This window comes from Gallus gallus, chromosome 12, assembly GCF_016699485.2.
Source record: "Gallus gallus isolate bGalGal1 chromosome 12, bGalGal1.mat.broiler.GRCg7b, whole genome shotgun sequence".
NCBI classification, from domain to species: Eukaryota; Metazoa; Chordata; class Aves; order Galliformes; family Phasianidae; genus Gallus; species Gallus gallus.
In genome coordinates, this window is record NC_052543.1 from 181407 (window position 1) to 201477 (window position 20071).

General features: G+C 43.5%; 1 protein-coding gene across 22 annotated transcripts in view; it reads left to right on the plus strand.

The window, feature by feature from the left end:
* The window catches only part of POC1A (POC1 centriolar protein A), a 74367-nt gene that overhangs the window by 823 nt on the left and 53473 nt on the right, over window positions 1-20071 (plus strand). For 2 of the 22 annotated variants that reach the window (XR_005839272.2, XM_025154575.2), the window contains exons 1-6: window positions 24-2077; window positions 3170-3250; window positions 6489-6660; window positions 13213-13392; window positions 14600-14707; window positions 15729-15844. Coding sequence is in view for 21 of the 22 variants with exons in the window: in XM_025154575.2 (XP_025010343.1) it covers window positions 1942-2077; window positions 3170-3250; window positions 6489-6660; window positions 13213-13392; window positions 14600-14707; window positions 15729-15844 (793 nt within the window). In the remaining variant the exon portion in view is untranslated. Of the gene's footprint in view, window positions 1-22; window positions 2231-3165; window positions 3251-6135; window positions 6191-6251; window positions 6325-6488; window positions 6661-13212; window positions 13393-14599; window positions 14708-15728; window positions 15845-20071 lie in introns of those variants that run through there. The other 20 variants (XM_015292738.4, XM_015292743.4, XM_046900188.1 and 17 more) reach the window with 19 other exon arrangements.

Below are 20071 nucleotides of genomic sequence, written 5' to 3' on the forward strand. Positions count from 1 at the left end.
ACAATGGACTTGTGCTGGGCTGAGGGCTGACCTGGTTTGTGCAGCCTCCAGGCTTGAGCTGCTGCTTCCTGGGAGGAGGAGCGGGCAGGCTAGAGCGCAGCCTTCCATAGCCATCACAAGGATGATGTGGAGTCTGCTGATTCGTAGCTATTGCATGCTGTGGGCCTGCACTGCAAGGCCAGGCCTGGTGAGGAAGGCAGATGTTAAGAGTGTGGGGGTTCAAGTAGCTTCATCTTCCTGCGCTGTCCCAGGGAGGTGGCAGTAGGTGCCTAAGAGCTGCACCTGTAATGTGGCTGTGTCCTGATGGGATAGTGATAGGTCCTCAGGAGCAGCTTTTGGGTTCAGCTACATGTGGTGCGGCAGAGGAAGACTTGGGACAGGGCAGCCAGTCCCTCAGGCACTGCAGCACCCCTGCAGCACCTACTGTGCTGCCCAGTCTCCTTGCTGTAGCAGTTGAATCAAACAACGCTCTTGAACACTTCAGTTTGGCTGGCCTGAACAGAACTGGAGGGAGGAGGAGATGGACTGCTTGGAGAGCTGGTCCATGCTGCCATGAGGCAGGAGTGCATTCCTGCACAGAGGAAAGAGGGCACCGAGAAGTCAAACTGGTATGGCCAAGAGATGATTTCCAGCCTGCTGTCTGTCTGTGTGCTTTGGGGTCATGAAAGTAGCAGCGGAGAATGATCTTGCTATGCTTGGCAGCCCCTAGCCAGTACTGTGAGACAAAGCAGGGAGGACTACACAGTCATATGGTGGAGGTGTCCCACTAAACCTGCATAGCTCTGGGTGGTTCTTTGGTAGCTAGAATCAGCTTATCCTGGAGGAGATGGTTTGGAGCCTAAAATGGAAACCATAAAATGAGGCTCTGGATCCCCAAATGAGGCTTTGGACCCTGAGAAGCATTTGAACCCAAAACTGAGGCTTTGGATCCTCAAATTGAGAGAGTGGCCACAAAAAATTAACATTGTTGAGCTTGGGTAAGGGATCTCAAAATTGGGACTTTGGACTTTGAGAAAGGTTCCTCAAACGGCTGTTTTGGGTCCTAAAGAGGAAGCATTAGTCGCAGTAACAGAGGCTATGGACCTGAGGGAAAAAAATCAAGACTGAAAGGGGGGTTGTGTTCCAGAAATTATGATTTGCACCTCAGCATGGGGCTTTAGAATTTAAAGCTGGGGCTTTGAACTCCCCTGTTCAGGTGCTGCTGGATCCCAAAATGATGCTTTGATCCCTCAAAATGGGTATTTGGACCATAAAAGGAGGCTCTGGGCCCCAATTTTCAGGTCTTATCTGATAGAATGGGGATCAGGGAACTTAAAAAGATGGGTCTTTTCTTTTTGGACCCTAAAAAGGCGGCTTTGAAGTATAAAGTGAAACTGTGGGGCCTAAAAATTAGATGTTACACTGTGAAAATGGCAGCCTAGGCCATAGAGCTGTTATCAACCTGTATCAGAGCTGAGAGTATAAGCGAAGTAATGACAGCTTTTGGTTCAAAACGGAGCCTCAGAGCCCCGACAGCAAGAGTTTGGTCACTAAGAGCTGAGAGTTCAGACAAGCAAAAGACAACTTGCTATCACAGATAGAGGCTTGAGACCTGAACAAGTTTGGAATCTGGAAATGGACCTTGGAAAAGAAAGAGCTTTGGGAGCCTGGAAAAGGGGGCATCTGGACCCTAAAATAGGCCTTATGACACTGAAAGGATTATTTGTAACTGAAATGGAGGATCTGGGTCCTGAAGAGCAGGCGCTGGGAACTAAGAGCCATAGAATCGTTTAGGTTGGAAAACTTTGCTTAAAGCCTGTGGGGCTTCAGGGAGGCTCCAGACCAACCCGGTACTCACAGACGCTTTATGCTACCCTAGGCAGCCGCACCTCCCCATCCCGCTGCCCCGCTCAGCCACGAGCAGCGGCGGGCACGGTGCCGCCCCTTCCGCGAGGAGGCGGGATGGGGCCTCCCTGCCGCCGGAGGGCGCTCGACCGCGCGGCCGTCTCCGCGCGCGCTACTCCGTTGCTACGGGGGCGGGGAGGAGCCAAAAACAAACGGCAGCGCGCGGGAGGGCGGCATGGCTGCTGGCGGCGCGGTGAGGGCTTGGGCTTCCGCGCTGCTGGGCCCGAGTGTTCGGGGTCCGTAGAGCCGCTGCAGCCGGGCCGGAGGCGCCTTAGTGGTGGTCGGGGAGCTCTTGGTTCTATGGGGGGGCCCTTAGTGCTGCCGAGGCCGGGCTGCAGAGCGGGGGGTAGGCCTGCGCTTGGGTGGGGGCGGGGGCGGGGGCAGCCGGACGCGATTGGCCGGGACTGGGGGATTAGGGAGAGAGCTGGGCTCGGTGGGGTTTAGTGCTGCTGGGCGAGGGGAGCGGCTCTTGGGCTTGGGATCCTGTCGGCTGCGGCCGGTTCCGGTGTGTGGGGACACCTGCGGGTGTGGGGTGCTCGCGGTATGAACCTGTGGGGCTGCGGCGGGGGAGGGACCTGCGGTCGGCGGGGGGGGCAGGGATTAGGCTGGTGCTTATGCGTGAGCTTGGTTAGAGAAACGGGGGTTGTGTGTGTAGGAGCAGGGACTGAAGGCTGATAAACTTTTGAAGTGTGAAGGACTTTCCTTTTGTGATTTTTTTTTCAGCGATTTGTTTGTTAATTTTTAAATTTTTGTCAATTTCCATGCTTCTTTTTGGCCTTTGCAACACAGCATAGTGTAGAGGTGTGCTGTGTTTACCATCTATAGGGGAGTGGTAGCAGTCAGTCCTTTTTGCTGCAGTTCTGTTTATATCTGACTATTTTGGTAGGTGTGCTGGAGTCTGTACCTTCTATGCAAAGCGTGAGCTCTTGTGTACACCTGGCCTGAGACGAGCAGCTGTTAGTGCAAAGCTGTACCTGGTGACTGATGTTCCAGAGTCAGCTGTGGGTTCTCCACGCCAGTAGCAGTGGGAAGTATATTGCAAAAAATGCACAGGTGGTTTACACAAGTCAGATAAGACTAGGAGAGATGATCAGCGTGGATAACCTGCCCTTTCAATAACTTAGTGGTATAAGTGGACATACATGTTTTGCATTGCATAATGTTCATACCACTAGCTGACGTGAAGTGAATATGTGGCTTGGTTAGCTTGCTGTGGAAATAAAATGGTTTTATTGTGTGAAGGTGATTCTTAATCTATCTTGTCTGAACATTGTTTTCTAGGAAGATCCGTCCCTAGAGAGGCATTTCAGAGGCCACAGAGATGCCATCACTAGTGTGGACTTCAGTCTCAATAAGAAACAATTGGGTAAATCATCATATCTCTGTATTTTGATGGCCTGCCGATAAAAAAGGATTTCTATTCTTAAGTTATATGAGGTGAACTATGGAGGTCCTAAATTCTAAAAGAATTATGAATTCATTTTTGCAATGAAAAGACTGGTGAGTTTTGGGATGAGTGTTTTATGTGTGACTGGAGGAACTGCAGAACTGCAGAGTGGTTGAGGTTGGAAGGGACCTGTGGAGTTTGTCTGGTCCGATATCCTTATTCTTGCTGGGTTCCTGAGAGCCCATTACCCAGGACTCTGTACATACTGCTTTTAAACATCTCCAGGGAAAGAGTCCACAGCCTTTCTAGGCAACCTGTTCCAGTGCTGTGTCACCCTTTCAGGGAAGAAATTCTTCCTCATATTCATTTGCAACTTCCTATCCACAAACTTTCTGTTTGTGCCCAGTGCCTCTCGTCCTGTTCTTGAACCAGGGTGACAGGTTGTGAGCATCCTGTTGGAGCGTTAGGAAAGTCTGCTGTTGCCTAAAGCTACCTTGTGCAAAGTAAAACCGTACTTTTTTTTTATGCTCTGCGTAAGTATTTTTCTTCTTCCATTTTCTGTTTCTCCTGGTTTGGCATTTGCCTGTGGTTACACCAAGGCTTGTGTCATAGCTGCTCTTAGTTAACTTGTTGTGTATTCTTGGAACAGGAACCAGCTGGAGTTTTGGCTCTTGATGAAGCTGTTGTTTGGTCTGTGGGAACGTTGCTTTGGCTCACAATGAAGATGAGGCAGAAATGGTTCTTTGAGGCAATGTGTCTGATGGGCTGTGGACACAGACATGAGTAAACAGAAATACAACAGTCTAGCAGGTGTTGTTTCTGTTCTGTGTCTTACAACCTGCAACGCTGTAGCTCTGGAAGATGCAAGGAAAGGAAAATCAAATCTGTCTTGGACCAATGCTGTTTATATTGTTTTCTGCTGTCTTTTTCTGTCATCCTGCTCCTTGTGTCTTTGACTGTGGAGTGAGATTTCATTGTGTTCTGCATCCATGATTGTTTGCCTATCCTTAAAAATGTATCTAGTCCGTGCAAATCTCTGCTCAGCAAGGATGCTCTGGATGTAACTTAACATTCCTTTTGACTGGCCTTTCTGAAGTAGCATGTGAGCCTTTACCTCCTCCAACCGGACCTTGAAAGAAGTACTCTTAGTATTTTTAATAAATGTGATCATGTAAGAAAGGGAATGAGTTCTAAGCATGTTTCCTTTTCAGGCATCATTGTGTCAATCACATGTACTTTACTCTTATGAGATCTCAGAGTTATTTAGTGCCATATCTCCACAGTTCTGCAACACATTCGGGGATGGTGACCCCACCACCTCCCTGGGCAGCCTGTACCAATGCATTACTGCTGTTTCTTGAAAGAAATTCTTCCTAATATCCAACCTGAACCTCCCCTAAGGAAGGCCTGCACGTCTACCAGACTCAGATCTCAGCACTCTTCTGCCCCATTGCTTGTGCATCAGCACCTGCTTTGCAAGTGACCCTGTATGAAATAAGCATATCCTGAACCAGTATCAGAAAAGGATTGTTATTTTTCTGTTTAAGTGACCGTGAAATGACATTTCTAGCAGAAGCTATTTGTTGTTTTGCCATAATGGTAATGAACTGAAATCTTCTTGTAATTATGATATTGTCGTATTAGGACCTACTGTCAAACTGATCTGAATCCCTAGAAGAATCTTAAGATCTTGGTGCAGGTGTGCCCCATGTAGCTTTTGGGAAGAGAAAGGCACCTAAGGTTTCTTGGCAGGCAAAGATGTGCACGCTCTGTACTTGGATGTGGAAAATCTACAAAGTTTTCTGTTATTTAGATGTTAAGGTGCTTTAGGAGGCTATCTTTATTGGCATGGAATCTGAGACTTGCCATCTAGTGTTTTTTTTCTCCTTGCTAAGTTGATGCTAGTATATACTTGCTCTTTACCAATAACCAGGAGCCCTGTGCTGCAGACTTCATGCAGCATGACAAGCTTCAGGGGGGGATGAATAGATTTTCAGTTTGCTGAGTTGGCAGTGAAACCTGAGGAGGGCAATTCAAGGTTGAAATGGAATTTACTCTTGTAAACTGGTTGGTGTTCTTGTCAGGGACAGATCTCCCTCCCTACATATGGGGAGGGGCCATGGCTTGTATAAATTTCAGCAGCATGGGGATGTCTGGGAGCTTTCATTTGAGATGTGCTTTCGTCAGGTTGAAGCTGGCCTCTCCTTACAGCCAGCAGTGCGCTGTGGAAGGGAAGAAAGGCAAAGAAGGGAGCATTTCTTGAAGACAGGATCAGTTTTATTTGCTGTGGGTGCAGTGTGCACACATCTGAATTCTGCCTTCTGTTTACAGATCTTTTGCTCTTGCTGATGAAGGAGGCTTTAGAAAAACAGCATCTGACATGGGGGGGGGAAGGAGGGCAGGATATGAACATTCTTCTTACTATAAGTGAAGTGTTTGTCCCCTGCAGTGTCTGTACAGCTCCTTCTTGTCTTTTGAGCATGCATTTTGCCCCTTCAGAAGCCCAGGTGTAAAGAGAAGTTGCAGTTTATGGAGGTTGCTTTTTTTTCCTCTTTTTTTTTTTTTCTTTTAACTGTTGAGTATAGAAGTAGACATGAGAATGCTGAGTGGGTACGGGTAGGTAGAGGGACCCATGTCTCCACCCTCAGTCCCTTAAAGCTTCTCATGATTGCCATGATGTCCCACTAACCCCTTCTGTTGCAAAATGAGCGCTGATCTAATTTTACTGCAAGTTTGGATTTTCCTAAGTCCTGAGCTGGGTGTGATCAACATTTTGCTGCAAGAAAAGAGCTAGGTGTCAGGGGGATGAAATGTGTATGGGTTGCCTTTAAGTTATAGCTCACAGGGCTTTTCTGCCTAATCAGTAGGGTGCTACTTGATATTCAGACTGCCTCTGTTTTCCAACGAAAAAATGATGAGGTAAGCTTCCTCCACAGAACTCCTATGCATTTCCTTAGTGTGTGTTTATTTGGCTTTGCAGATTTTGTGGCCTTTTCCTCTGCAGCTGTTGCATTATCTTGGGAGCTGAAATGTCAGTTCAAGCCAATGCAAGGGTATGAATTTCTAATTAAATGCAGTGTGCAACATATCAGTGAATTGTAAAAGTACGTGTGAAGCTGTTGGAAGCTGTGTTGCCAAATGGAGAATGAAAAGTAGCTCCATTTTAATTGGAGAAGTAACACAAGTTGCCTTTTTTTTTTTTCTTTCTCCAACATAGCAAGTGGTTCAATGGATTCATGTCTGAAGATCTGGAGTATGAAACCTCAGATGAGAGCCTATTGCCTTGTGGGCCACAAAGATGCAGTGATGTGTGTTCAGTTTTCCCCTTCTGGCCACCTTGTAGCTTCAGGCTCCAGAGACAAAACAGTCTGCTTATGGGTTCCAAGTGTGTAAGTATATATTCCCTCTGTGTCTCTTTTTGTGTTTAACCCTGGCCTGGGATTTTTACCTCCCTCTTGAGAGCAGTTCTCCAGATCTGGGACTGAGGAAAGAACAGTTTTATGCAGCAGCTCAGACAAAGAAGAGGGAAATCAGTCTTGAAATGCCGCTGGAAATAAAATTGAAGCCCCTTACAAAGCTTAAAGTCACTAATGTAACCCCTTCCTCCCCACCCTTGTCAGTATTTTGTAGCAAACTGATGCTTTGCTTCTCTGCTGATCTAAAGCAAGATGCTTAAACTCAAGCTGGAATATAGTGATGGAGATAACTGTTCTGTGAGCAGGGTGAAGGTTACTAGCTTTCACACCTGCTGTAGTCCATCCAATATTAGATGGCTTTTAATCTTTATTTCTTGATCTAAAACTAATAACTTTCCTCCACTGGTTGTAAATGATGGCATAGTACTAAAAGGTGATTTTTGGATTGTGTATTGACTGTTTTTTTGCGAGCTTTCATGTGATTAACTAGAATTTACTTACCTTTTTGGTACCTTACTTGCCTCTTCCCATAAAGGTTTCAATTTCTGAGTAGAGGGCTTAGTTCCCTTGAATGGCTGTCCAACCTGTTGGCTTGCCTGGGTTGCACTGAGTGAAGAAGAATTGTCTCGAGCTGCATATAAAGTATATAATATAGTTAATGTATATAAGCTGCAAAACCTCTTAATTTTTTTTATTAAAGCATTTAAAACAAAACAAAACATAACACTAGTGGGATATTTGACCTTGTTTTAGTGGAACTAATGCATCAGTCTGGTTCAATGGAAGTGGTTGCAGTTCTTAGTGAGTTCTCAAGGTGTTCAGCAGAGATTTTTAATGAGATTTTACTCATCCTGTGTTTCATCCTTGAAAACAGTTGTTTGCAAGTGTATGTATTGCCAAAAAGCCATGACATGAGTAAGGCAGATTGTGAAGCCAGGGACATCTTCCCCTGGTAAGATTAAACTTATAAAAGTGTGGTAAAGAGACATAATCAGATTTCTTTTTGAGTTGAATATCTGATTGCAGCCCTATACATTCCAGTTTAAAATTTGCAGGTAATGTATATTATGTCAACTGAAAATGGAGTAACAGATACACAAAGAAATTGATGATTCTTTCAGCAATCTTGAAACCTGTTCTCAAATTCCTTTATCAAAATGAAAAGCAAGGCTGCATGTTTTTTGCTGTTCACAGGACTGTGTTTAGCCAATGTGTCTGTAGTGGAAATGCTCAGTCACAGCCTGAAACAGTGATTGAGCACCCGGTGGAAGGCAGGGCCAACCCAGGGGAATTCAGGTGCAAGCAATGCACCTGTCTGACTGGAAGGGGGGGAGCCAGGATCCATCCCTTCCCAGACCTCATTTAAGGGTTGGCAGTGGAGGTGGGGATAACTCTTGCTGGAGATCCTTGCCTACCCAAACCTTTCCAAAGGTAAGCAGCTCTTTTCCTTCATTTTTGCATCTGTGTCTGCTGCATTTGGACTCATTTGCTGTAGCCAAAGACTTTGCCACCCTGCTATTATGCCATTACAGCATTACAGTATCAAAATACATACAGTTATTAACTGGAGTCAGCCCTGTGCTGTACCCTCCCCATGCCCTGGTTTCAGCCCAGACAGTGTTAATCGCACACTTTAACTCAATAACGCTTGTCAAATCCTTGGTAGTCATTGAGAATCTTCATAGCTTATTTTGTTTTTACTGTTATGCATTATTTTATGTGATATGCAAGAACACAAACAGGAGAGAGCAGAGCTTTTGTTTCAAAACTTAAATTTTGCTGCAAGTAAAGCTTTTGTGGCTGAGGTGCAGAAAAGGAGCTCCCAGTTTTTCCTCTAGCTTCTTGTGGAATTGTTTTTTTTTTGTTTGTTTGTTTTGTTTTTTTTGTGTGTGAATGGATGGGCATATAAAGAGGCATTAGAGGTCCCTTTGCTTCTGAGCTTATTGATTGATGTTATTAAAGGCTAAAGGATTGTTTCCAGAACCCAGGAGAGAAGCAGACCTGAAATCTGTGGTAGTATAATAAAAGGGGCTTAAAAAACAAACAAACAAAACAAATATCCCCCAGTTTTAAACCTTCAGGAACCTGCAAAAGCATTTTTAGTTATTTAGGTTTTGTTGAGCTCTGCTGGTTGTGAAATACCTACTGAAAGTTTTATTTGATAATATATTAAACCATAAGCAGCCTATGCCCCGGAGCTGTTAGGTTTTGAAGGTGTCTTTTTTAAAATCTATCATAGTGTTTGCTAGAATATAGAATCACAGAATTGCTAAGTTTAGAAAAGACCTCTAAGATCATCCAGTGCAACCATCCACTTGTCACCAATATTTCCCACTAACTCATGTCTCTCAGTACAAGAAATAAACACTTCTTGAACACCTCTAGGTTTGGTGGCTGCATCCACTCCCTTGCCAGCCTGTTCCAGTGCCTAACCACTCTTTTTGGAGAAGAAGCATTTCCAACCTGAATCTCCCCTGGTGCAACTCAAGGCTATTCCCCTTTGTCCTATCACTAGTTACATGAGGGAAGAGCTTGACCCCACCTCACCACAGCCTCCCTTCAGGGAGTTGTAGAGAATTATAAGGTTCCTATGTGAGCCTCATTTTAACCCCTTCCCCCTTCATACCTAGTTTGAAGCCCTTTCACTGAGCACTGCCAGCTCCTGGGCTAGAATCCATTTCCCCCTTTGAGACAGATGAGACCCAACTGCAGCCATCAGGCCAGGTGCCAAGTAAACGACCTCGTGGTCAAAAAAACCCCTAAAACTACCAAATTCCTGCAGTTGCACTAGCCTCTCAGCTACTGGAGATGGATTTTCCTGGTCCTTTCAGTATTCCTTCCTGCCACTGAAGGGATAGAGGAAAATACAAGCTGTATACCCGCTCTGTCCTCTAACTGCCCCAGTCCCCTGAAGTCCTTTTTGCTAAGTCCTCAGGCTTCTGTCAGCAACTCCATCACTGCTGGCCTGAACTATCAATAATGGGTAATAATCAGAGGGGAGAACCAGACAAGGAAGTTTCCTAGAAATAACCCTGACCTGGGAGCCAGGGAGGCACACTTCCGTGGAGGTAGGGTAGGGCCAACATAGGGCCCTCTGATCCTCTCAGCAGGGAGTCATGACAGTCACCCTGCTGTCCTTGGTGGAGGCAGTCTTGAGGTGTGGAGTCAACGTTCTCTAGACAGCCTCATGGGTGGACCTATCATAGAATCACAAGGTTGGAAAGGACCTACAAGATCATCTAGTCCAACTGTCCTCCCATTGCCATTGCTACTACAAGCCACTAAACCATATCTCGTAGCTCCTCATCCAGATGCCTCTTGAGCACTGCCAGCGATGGCAACTCCACCACCTCCCTGGGTGGCCATTGCAGTGCCTGACCACTCTCTGAGAGAAAAAGTTTTTCCTTATGTCTAATCTAAACCTCCTCTGGTACAACTTGTGGCCATTTCCTCAGGTCCTGTTTGTTGCCTGGGAGAAGAGGCCAAACCCCTCCTCATCACAGCCTCCCTTTAGGAAGTTGTAGAGTGCAATGAGGGAGGTCTCTTCTGAGCCTCCTCTTCAGACTGAACAATCCCAGCTCCCTCAGCTGCTCCTCATAAGACTTGTGTTCCAGACCCCTCACCACTTTCGCTGCCCTTCTCTGATGTCAGTGGTTTACGGGGTGGTTAAGCCCAATTCCATGACTGGTGGGGCAGAGGGATATTGCAAAATCCATGCCTCTGGAAAAGGGAAACAGGACCCCAAAATAATTACAAAAAAAAAACAGCGGCAACAATCTGAGGAAAAACAAACTAATTTACTAAATATGGTATTGGAATGAAAGATAACACACTATAATACAATATAATTAGAATTGAAGCTAATAAATCAAATATAATGAGAGAGTATCTGAAAGCTGTAGGCCTTACAGTAGTGCTGAGGCGATGCGTGCGGTCAGGACAAGCAACAGTGAGGAGAGCCGAAGGAAGAAAAAGGGACATCAGGTGACCTTGCCAGAGGTTATATCTCCTCTCTGACTGCAAAGCCCCCTAGGGTATGTAGTTCTTCTCTTCTGGACAGGTGCCCAGAACTGGAGCATTAATACTTTAAGTCCCAGTGCACTACATGATGTTATGATGTGGAATACCAGTAACTAAAAATCAAAAAACCGTGACATGTGGACACATTCCAGGGCCTCAATGTCTTTCTTGTAGTGAGGAGCCCAAAAGTGAACACAGTACTTGAGGTGCAGCCTCACCACTGCTGAGTACAGGGGGATGGTCACCTTCCTGCTCCTCCTGGCCACACTATTTCTAATGTAGGCCAGGATGCTCTTGGCCACCTGGGCACCAGGGCTCATATTCAGCTGAGTTTCAACCTACGCCCCCAGGTCCTTTTCCTCTTCACAGTCATCCAGCCACTCATTCCCAAGACTATGGCACTGCATGGGGTTATCATGGCCAAAGTGCAGGACCCTGCACTTGGCCTTGTTGAACCTCTTCTGCCCTGTTTGCTTGACTTGTGGCACAGTGGGATTGTGTGCTCCTGGGCTTCTAGAAGCTGGTACTTAGAAAGTGACCAGATCTTAGGCACACCTCAGTCTTCTAGACAGCCAGTTTCCAAGGGTCACTGCTCACTTTCTCCCTTCATAGCTTCAAGTTTGTTCCCTTAAAATTCAGGGTGACAACTCTTCTATCTTCTCGTTACACCAAGAGTTTTGAACTTGATTTCATTTCATGATCACAGTGGCTGAGACAGCTACCTGCTGTCGTATCTCCAGTAAGGCCTTTTCTGTTCTGAAACAACAGGCCTAGGAGGGTACCTTTCCTAGTTGTCTCTCTCCATACTTGGCAGAGGATGTTACCTTCACTATGCTTCAGGAATTTCCTAGACATGTTTGTTGTGGCAGTGCAGTGGTTCCAGATGATGGGAGATTTCAGCTTCCCAGACAAAAGGACAATTTGCACAAGCTTGTTAGATTTCTAGGAAGCTAACATATAAATAAGAAGAGCGGAGGTGTAATGGCAAAACTGAACTTTAGTGATGCTGTCTTAGTAATTTAGGGATGATCTCTGTGGTCTGAACTATATCTGTGGTTGTCACGTCAGAAAACGGGTAGTGTGGAAGGCAAATTATTGGTGTATCAAATGTGAAATATCTTGGTGTGTGGCAGCTTTAGTATGTGTTTATTTAAGGTTCTTTGTTAGCTTGTTTTCTTTACGCACAACTGAAACAAGAGGTGTTGAGGTCGAGTCAGGTTTGTGACTTGTTTGCTTGCTACTTGTTTTGTAGAGTTGTTAGAGGGGAGGGAGAAGCCATACCTTGGTCTGTTTGTGGGTCAGAACTTTGTTTCTGAAGAATCTGAAGCCTTATAGTTGCTTTTGAGGAGGATACATTACTATGTTAACGCTACTCTGGTGTGTGGATTTTTCTTTGGGTTTTTTTGGGGGGAGAGGGAAGCTGTGTTAATTTTACAATTTTGTTTCTCTGCTATGAAATTTTACCAGATCTGGGAATGTTCTGTGGTTTTGTACAAAAAGAAAACTTCACCAAGAAGAATTTTTTCCTGTTCTTTGCCTTCTGGCAATTAAGGATTAAATTAAGCTTAGAAGCTTTGACCTTTCTGAAGAGAGTGGGGGTATTGCTGGAAAGCACATAGTATGATTTTCTGCTTCTTAGTTTCAGTAATGCCAGGGAGCTCAGCATATGGCAACAGAATCCACTTTTCCAGAAGACTCAGTAGAATGCTAGGCTGCTAAAGAGAATGGGAGTAAAACGTGTCTCTGCTATCCTTTTTGTTGCATTTGTGATAGTACAGAATACGCTGTGCATACATGAGGCTCTTGGTCCAAAATACTTGTTGAATCTCTAAATATGTTGCGCTCTGTCTAGCACTCATTTGGCAGAAAAATGTCTCTTGCATTTATTTGGGCATGCTGGAGAAAGGAGAATTAGCTGTACCTTGTCTTTTGTCTAGCCTGACTGCATTAATATTAACATTACTCAGTGCTGTACAACAGCAGTCATTCTGGATTCAGTTGTGATGCTTCTCTTATGATGCTACATCTGAAGCTGTCAGCTGGAGTTTTGGCCACTGCAGTACTGAATGTCAGGTAGCTGCCTTCTTGGCTCTACGTGGATGAGCTGTAAAAACACCTCTCTTTTCATCTGCATTGCAGTGAAGGAGCTGGTTAGCAGTAGAGAATTCCAGCTGCTCCTCTTATATTGATGGTTCTGTAAATGTTTTAAATAGTTGCAGAAATTAACAACAACATTTTTGCCCCTTTCTGGGCCGTGCATTTCAATTTGGATTGCTTCAATATTGTAGTAGAACAACTAGACTTAGCTTTGTGTTCTGTACAATTTGTGAAGCATGAACTTGTTTGGATTTGATCAACGTTTTCTCCCTAGTGTCAATCATAAATTTCCATAGAAATAATGGCTAATAGCACTTCATAGCCGTACAGAAGCTTCATTACGATACCTGCAGATATGTCTTTGCTGTGCCACTGTGCAGTTCTGAAGTGTTCTTTCCTTCTATATAGCAAAGGAGAATCTACTGTGTTCAAGGCTCACACAGCAACTGTGAGAAGCGTTCATTTCTCCAGCGATGGCCAGTCCTTGGTTACAGCTTCCGATGACAAAACAATCAAAGTGTGGACAGTTCACAGGCAGAAGTTTTTGTTCTCACTCAGTCAACACATAAATTGGGTTCGTTGTGCCAGGTAAGTACAGCACTCTGTTAGTGGTTTATCCTTTGAAATAGAAACTGAGCATTGTGGTCTCATGATTCAAATGTGTCCAGTGACCAAAATGTGTTGTTAACTTGCAGAGAGAGGCCTCAGATAGCATTTGTTTACCCATTTTATATTTCTTCAGTGATCTCTTCTGCTTAGTTCTGTCTTTCACTTTTTATCTGTCATGAGTTTTGTATCTTGAATTTACCAACAGAGGTAAGCGAAGGATTATAACATAATTGTTTTTGCATCTTGGTTACTTACAGTCTTGTCATATGTCTAATCAAAAAAGGTCGTCAGTGCCTCACCATTAACATCTGGTTAAGGAGAGTACTTACAAGTACATAATAATAATCTACAAGTGTTTTGGTGCATCATGTTATTCATTTTACATATTCAGGAAGTTCAGCTAATGATCTTTGCTTTTTTCTGTGAATAACAGGCAAGTACACAGAATGCTGAAAGGGCTGCTGTGACAAAATCATTTTCTTGTTGCTGCCTCAAAAAGTCAGTGTTCAGTGATCCATCATAGTTCTGAGGAATTTTTATGTGTATATGTATTTAGGATAAAGCTGCAGGTTTATATAAGTGTGATAATTTCATTAGATACTTTCATGGTGGCAGTGACCTGTAGTACTATAGATGTCCATAGTAGAGAAGGATGGATGTGTTTTCCGCCATGCATGATGTTCTTCACTTAGACTCAAGTCTTGATCCTGCATTATATTTGCCTCTGAATGTGTATGTTGATCTCTCTTCTCTTATATCAAGCTCCCGTCTAAAAATTTCACATACATTTATTTGATGCACTGGAATGATGAAGCTTCTCCTCTTCATTACCTTGGAAGTAATTACATTGGTGTGAATACTTGTGGTGAAAGTAGAAATTGTTTTGAACCAGGATAGAGAAACAACTTGAGATACATTTGAAACAAGTAGGACAGGGGACCTTAAGTCAGATTGAAGACTTACCTGGATATGATGTAATGCACTTATGGCATTAGGGATAGTTTGAGGACTTGCAGGCTGCTTTTTTCCCTCAACCTCTGACAGTTCAGTCTAACTAATGTCAGTGTGGCTTCCTGAAGAATGAAGTGTGTGTTTACAGACTTACTTTGACAACTGATCTAATCCACTTGATCTTGGACACCTTTAATTTGGGTACGCTTCTTTACTGCCATAACTCTTTTCCTAGATTCTCTCCTGATGGACGATTAATAGCATCAGCCAGTGATGATAAAACTGTCAAACTGTGGGATAAAACTAGCAGAGAATGTATACATTCCTTCTGCGAGCATGGGGGGTAAGTACCTGCTAGGGCGTAAGGACTGGCCTTGTGATTGTTGAAGTGGGAATGTGTGATGGATGTTCATCTGTTTTTGTTACTGCAGCCAGAGATTTGGGACATAATTTTCACCTCTTAGGAAAACATTAGCACCTATTACAAAAGCAGCCATCGGAGAATGAAATGCAAAAAGAGCATCCAGAATTGCTCTGATCTTGTCCCAAGTTGAAGTGAACTAAAAGCAAAAATGCTTTGGATGCTTTGTGCATCCTCAGAGTGACAAAGAGTTACTCAAAAAAGTTTTTTTTTTTCAGTTGTCAGATGAGGAAATTTTGTTTCATACATGACGTTGAGCTGCAACAAAAGTTAATTTGTCGAGAAACACAAAATGAGTCCTTAGAGAACTGAAATGGGCCTGTTCCCAGGTTCTCAAGTGTTCATTAATTTTACTCAATTTCGTGCAAGATGTTCTTCACTAAGGATTAAGGCTTTTTTTAACTATAGTTTTGTGTTAAAAAATAAAAGAAAAATGATTGCATACAAGTCCAGAAAGGAAGTTGGTCTCAACTCCATTCAGTGAGTAGCAGCATGGGATTTGAGGCAGAAATTAATTCAGTTCTATCTTTAAAATTAGTTAAGACTAATAATGGAAAAATACAAAATCTGTGTTCATTTTTTCATACACTGATCTAGAAATACTGCCGAAGTAGTAAAGGACACATATTATGCAGACATTTACACTTGAAAATGTTCTCTGGTCAGATCCATCAAATTTCAGGAGGCTCTTAACACCCACAGCTCCTAACACACAGCACTAATGAAGAGCTTTGAAGACAGTTATTTTGAGATATGATCCTGCAGTCTGCTTGGGTTTATGAGCTTGGTCCTAAGAGAAATTTGCCAGTGTGAATTCTCAATTTTTATTTCCTGCTTTCTGTAATGTTCACTGTATTGTGATGTAGTTTCCTTTTCTGAAAAGACCATTTTGATCTCAAGCAAAAGCTGAATATAAACAATTGGATTTAACTGCAATTTGCAGGTTTGCAAATCACGTGGAGTTTCATCCCAGTGGTACGTGCATTGCTGCAGCTGGTACAGATAAGACTGTGAAGGTGTGGGATGTTAGGATGAACAGACTTCTCCAACATTATCAAGGCAAGTTAAGATCTTTGAAAAACCTGACCTGTCCATGTTTTGGTATGGATTGTCCATTCCAGGAATGTCTGTCACCTGCTGTTTTTCCAGGAAGGCCCTGGCTTAGGCCCACGAGGGGAAGCCTTTCCTCACCAGCCTCCTGCTTTGCTTTGTTCTAGCTCAGAGAGTAATTCTTGCCTGTTGATAAGAAATGCTTTAGTTCTGGTTTCTCTTTGCTCACCATGGAGGGGGGCGAGGGTAGGGGAGGGCCAGTAGATGGGTTTAACAAAAGGCACACACTGGCAATGATCTGAGGAGGAACGGTAATTTACTAAATCCAACGAAATCAAACCAAATGAGAGAGAGAGTACCCAAAGTGCGAGGGAAGCAGTGCCCTTCTCCGCAGCGAGCTGAGCCGGCCCCGGGGGAGGGAGAGGCGCCCGGTGTCCCACCTGGAGCTCCACCTCACTTCCACTCCACGCGGAGTCGTCTGGGGATCCCTGCCATCTCATCCCATCCCATCCCATCCCAATACTCAGAATGCTCATAAGAGGCAGTAAACGGAACCAGAACATTAACTCTTTAACTCTCACTGGTTCACATGATGTTCTGATGTGGAATACTGACAACAAAAAATCACTACACCTGTGTTGCAGGTGTGCTTTGGTGGTACCTGCTGTGCCACATGGCTTCTGTTTACTTCAGGAAATGATGTGCAGTAAAAAAGATGTGGCATTTACCACCAAATTTAAAAAAATAATAATAATAACAAAAACAGCAGCTTAAGTTCTTAATGAAAAAATCAGGTTAGTTTATCTTTGGAGTAGTTAGCTTTATATTTAGGAGGCTATATTTATTCATTTCTTTTTCACCCTTACTTTCAAAATTACCTATTCTTGTCAAAATGATTAGTGCTGTTATTTGGTAGAACTGTGTATTGATAACAGACCTTTCCCATCTCTGCAAGCTTCTTTGAGCTTAATTTACTGTTTTGTGCATATTAGTTGAGTCTAAATTTGGCCGCTCTTCCTTTACCACTAATGATTTTTGCAAACAGAAGTTGGTGAGGAGCAGGAACAATCTGCAAATTTTGGAAGCCTTCAGTAACACTGTGTATAGTGGGCTGTTCTGCTCTTTGCATTTTGATCACATAATTTGACTGTTATGCACTGAATGTGACATCATCATCGATAGTTTTCTTCTTGGGTTTATATATCTATATATGTATATACACAGTATTCCTCTGCCTGGATTATGTTTTGTCCTTGGCTTCTGAATTCAAGCTCACCTTTTCAAGTGTATTGTCTCTTTGCAGCCAGGTCAAACAAGGTTTGAACTCTTTAAATTTTAAACTTGCCTGAGCATCTCAAACTCTCTTACAAGATTATTTTTATTTTACTTATTTCCATGGTTATTACTGACTCATAATGACTTCTAGTTCAGTTAACAATCTCATGGAATAGAGCCTTTTGAGGATTGTTGTTCCAAATCATTGTAATCGTACCAGCTATATCATCATCAGTGAATGCTAAAGCATGACTGTGTACTAAGTATTGTTGTGAACCTCACCATAACTTGGCAATGCCTTTCTGAAGTCTTGCTGCTAATGTAGGCAGCAAGTTTAAGTACTTGAATGGCATCAGATTGTCCTGTAACCTACTTTATCAGCTTTTCAACAGTGACAAGATTTGCAGTGCTTATTTCCAGTCACTCTATCATTTGGCTCAAAAATGATCTCTTCCTGCTTTCCTCTTACTGCTATTAAATTGTCCAAGTGTAATGTGGTTTGACTGCCAGGTTTACTTTTGTCTTGGAGTTGTATATTGTGCCTGTTTCTCACCCTTACTAAATAGCATTTTTGTCTGGCACTCCTTCTATTGAAGTGATCTTTTCCTGTTATGCATGTTCCTTTTAGCAGCTACTACTGTGCAAGTCCTCATAATGTGTTAAATTTTGAGCTTAAAGTTGTCATGAAAGCCAAAGAAATGTACAGCAGCAGTGATAGTTGTTTGCAGTCATTTCATGCACCGATGCATGTACTTCGATCCGATGCATTTATAACATTTTCAAGATGAGTTTGTAAATCCTGCTCTATGAGGGGTTGCACATGGGCCTTCTGGCTAAACCTCACTGAGTTTTGTGGCTTTCCCAGGTGGAGCTGCCCGCTCAGTCCCACTAGGGGGCGTCTCTTTCCTTTGTATGTGCTTAACGCTGCCTGATTTCAGGAGAATCCATTTTAAATACGCAATGGCGTTGAGGAGTTAAATGGCTAAGCAGCCCTATAGCAGACTCTTACATGTTGAAGTCTGGTTGTTTTCCAGAAGGGGTTTAGCTGCGCTGCTCCTGTTGCTTGTTCCAGCTATAACATTTGCAAAGGAAAATTGGATGTGGAGTGCAAACTGCAAAACTTCCTGTATGGTGTGTATTTAGAAAAGTAAAGGTGCTCTGGTCCCACTTGCAGTTCAGAAAAGTAAACAGAGGCTTTATTCACTTAGCTAGTTAGTGCTAACTCTTTTTGTACTGCAAGTCAACCCCTAATTAAAATGGCCGGTATTTATTACCTGAAGAGTTTTTTTCCTGTATACAGTTGTGTGTAGGGCATCTCACTCGCACGTTTATGGAAGCAGCCTTAACCTAGCTTTTCGTTGCTAGTTCAAAAGAGCACTTGGTACGTGTCTACACTTCAGACGGCTGGGTGGTGGACAACAGCTTCTGGGGTTGTGGCTGTGTCAAGTGCATACTGGGATTTTTTTGCCTGCTTGTCACTACTTCTGTGTAGTCAGTGCCCGCCGCATGGCTAGGCTCGAAATGGTTGCATTCAGTCATAGGCTGGAGTGACTCAGTATTCAGCAGCTAACTTGTAAATACAATGATTGAGCACAACATCTGTTGCTGAACTGGAAGTTATTTTTCTCAGGCTTTGACAGCAAAAGAGTCGGCTTGTAGCAGCATGACTGTGGGAGATGCCACCTAGTGCTGCACCCCATTTATTGGTTATGGCGTGAAATTGCAGGCTGTGTTGGCCAGCTTCTGGGGAAGATGTGAATGCTTTTTTTGGGAGGTAGGAGCTGGCGTGGCAGAAGAAAGATGCAGTTTTCCCTGAGCTTACAGCAGACAAGGGCTGTGACTGCTTCCATAGGCACAGCCTGCGTGACTTCTTTCCATTACGAAAAGTTTTTTTCACAGAACTGGAAATACTTCATTGACTATCTGGAACTCCAAGGATATACCTTTAGTTTCATTGCTTTCTTGATTTGATTTGATTCCTGTTAGGACTTCTTTTGTTGACATAATACGTGCTTGCTTGTATCTGAATATAGACACTGAAGGGCCAAGGAATATTACAAATTACTCGGAATAAAATTTTCAAACGAAACTTGTATTTAGTGTTCCTTTAGAAGCTAAAATTCCGCACACGCTTTTTCTCCGCTATGACATAATAAGAATGAGGGGTTGAGAGGAAGACCTAGCTGTTTGGTGCAGGTAGTGTTCACCTACGAGAACAAATGTGGAGAAGTTACCAGTCTTGTGTTAAGATGGTTTTTATCTGTGTGTTTTTTTCAGTAGTGCAGCTCAAGGGGGACCTGTGTTGTAAGGATTCAAACTGAGTTACCTGTGTCTGAGAGTTTGAAAAGCAGATGCATTCAGTTTCACTGTTGAGCGAGATGTTTTTCAGATTCCTTCTTCACATTAACGTGTAGGGGTGAAAGAACTGATACTAGCGTCTAAAGTTGCATTTTACTTGTTTATTTTTAACAGGCGGTTTAGACCTGTCATGTACATCAGGCTCCTAAGGGAGTGTAGGTTTAGTTTGGAGGTGTTGAGAGAAGTCATATCAGTAGTAATAGTTTCAAGATATATCTGTAGGGCAGTTGATATAATTAAGAACAATTGGATTCTTCAAGCATAGTTTTACTGTTCTATAATGTCACTGTGTAATCAACAAATATACAGAGTGGTGTGGTTAGATTGTTATCCACAGATAATATAGCTAGAAAGATTGTAATTGGAAATAGATAGAAAATGCTGACCTATGTTGTAGGCTCACAGGAAAAACTCCAAGAGGAGCGATCTCCAGAAAGAGATCCTTCCCCAGTGGCAGTCAGCCCTTAAATGGGGTTGAGGAGCGGTGGAGCCTGGCCCTACCCCTTCTGGTCACACTGCTGAATTGCCTTCACCTGCGATCCCACAGCTGACTCAGTGCTCATTTCAGGTGGTCAGTCAGAGGTTCAGGCTGTGATTCAACAG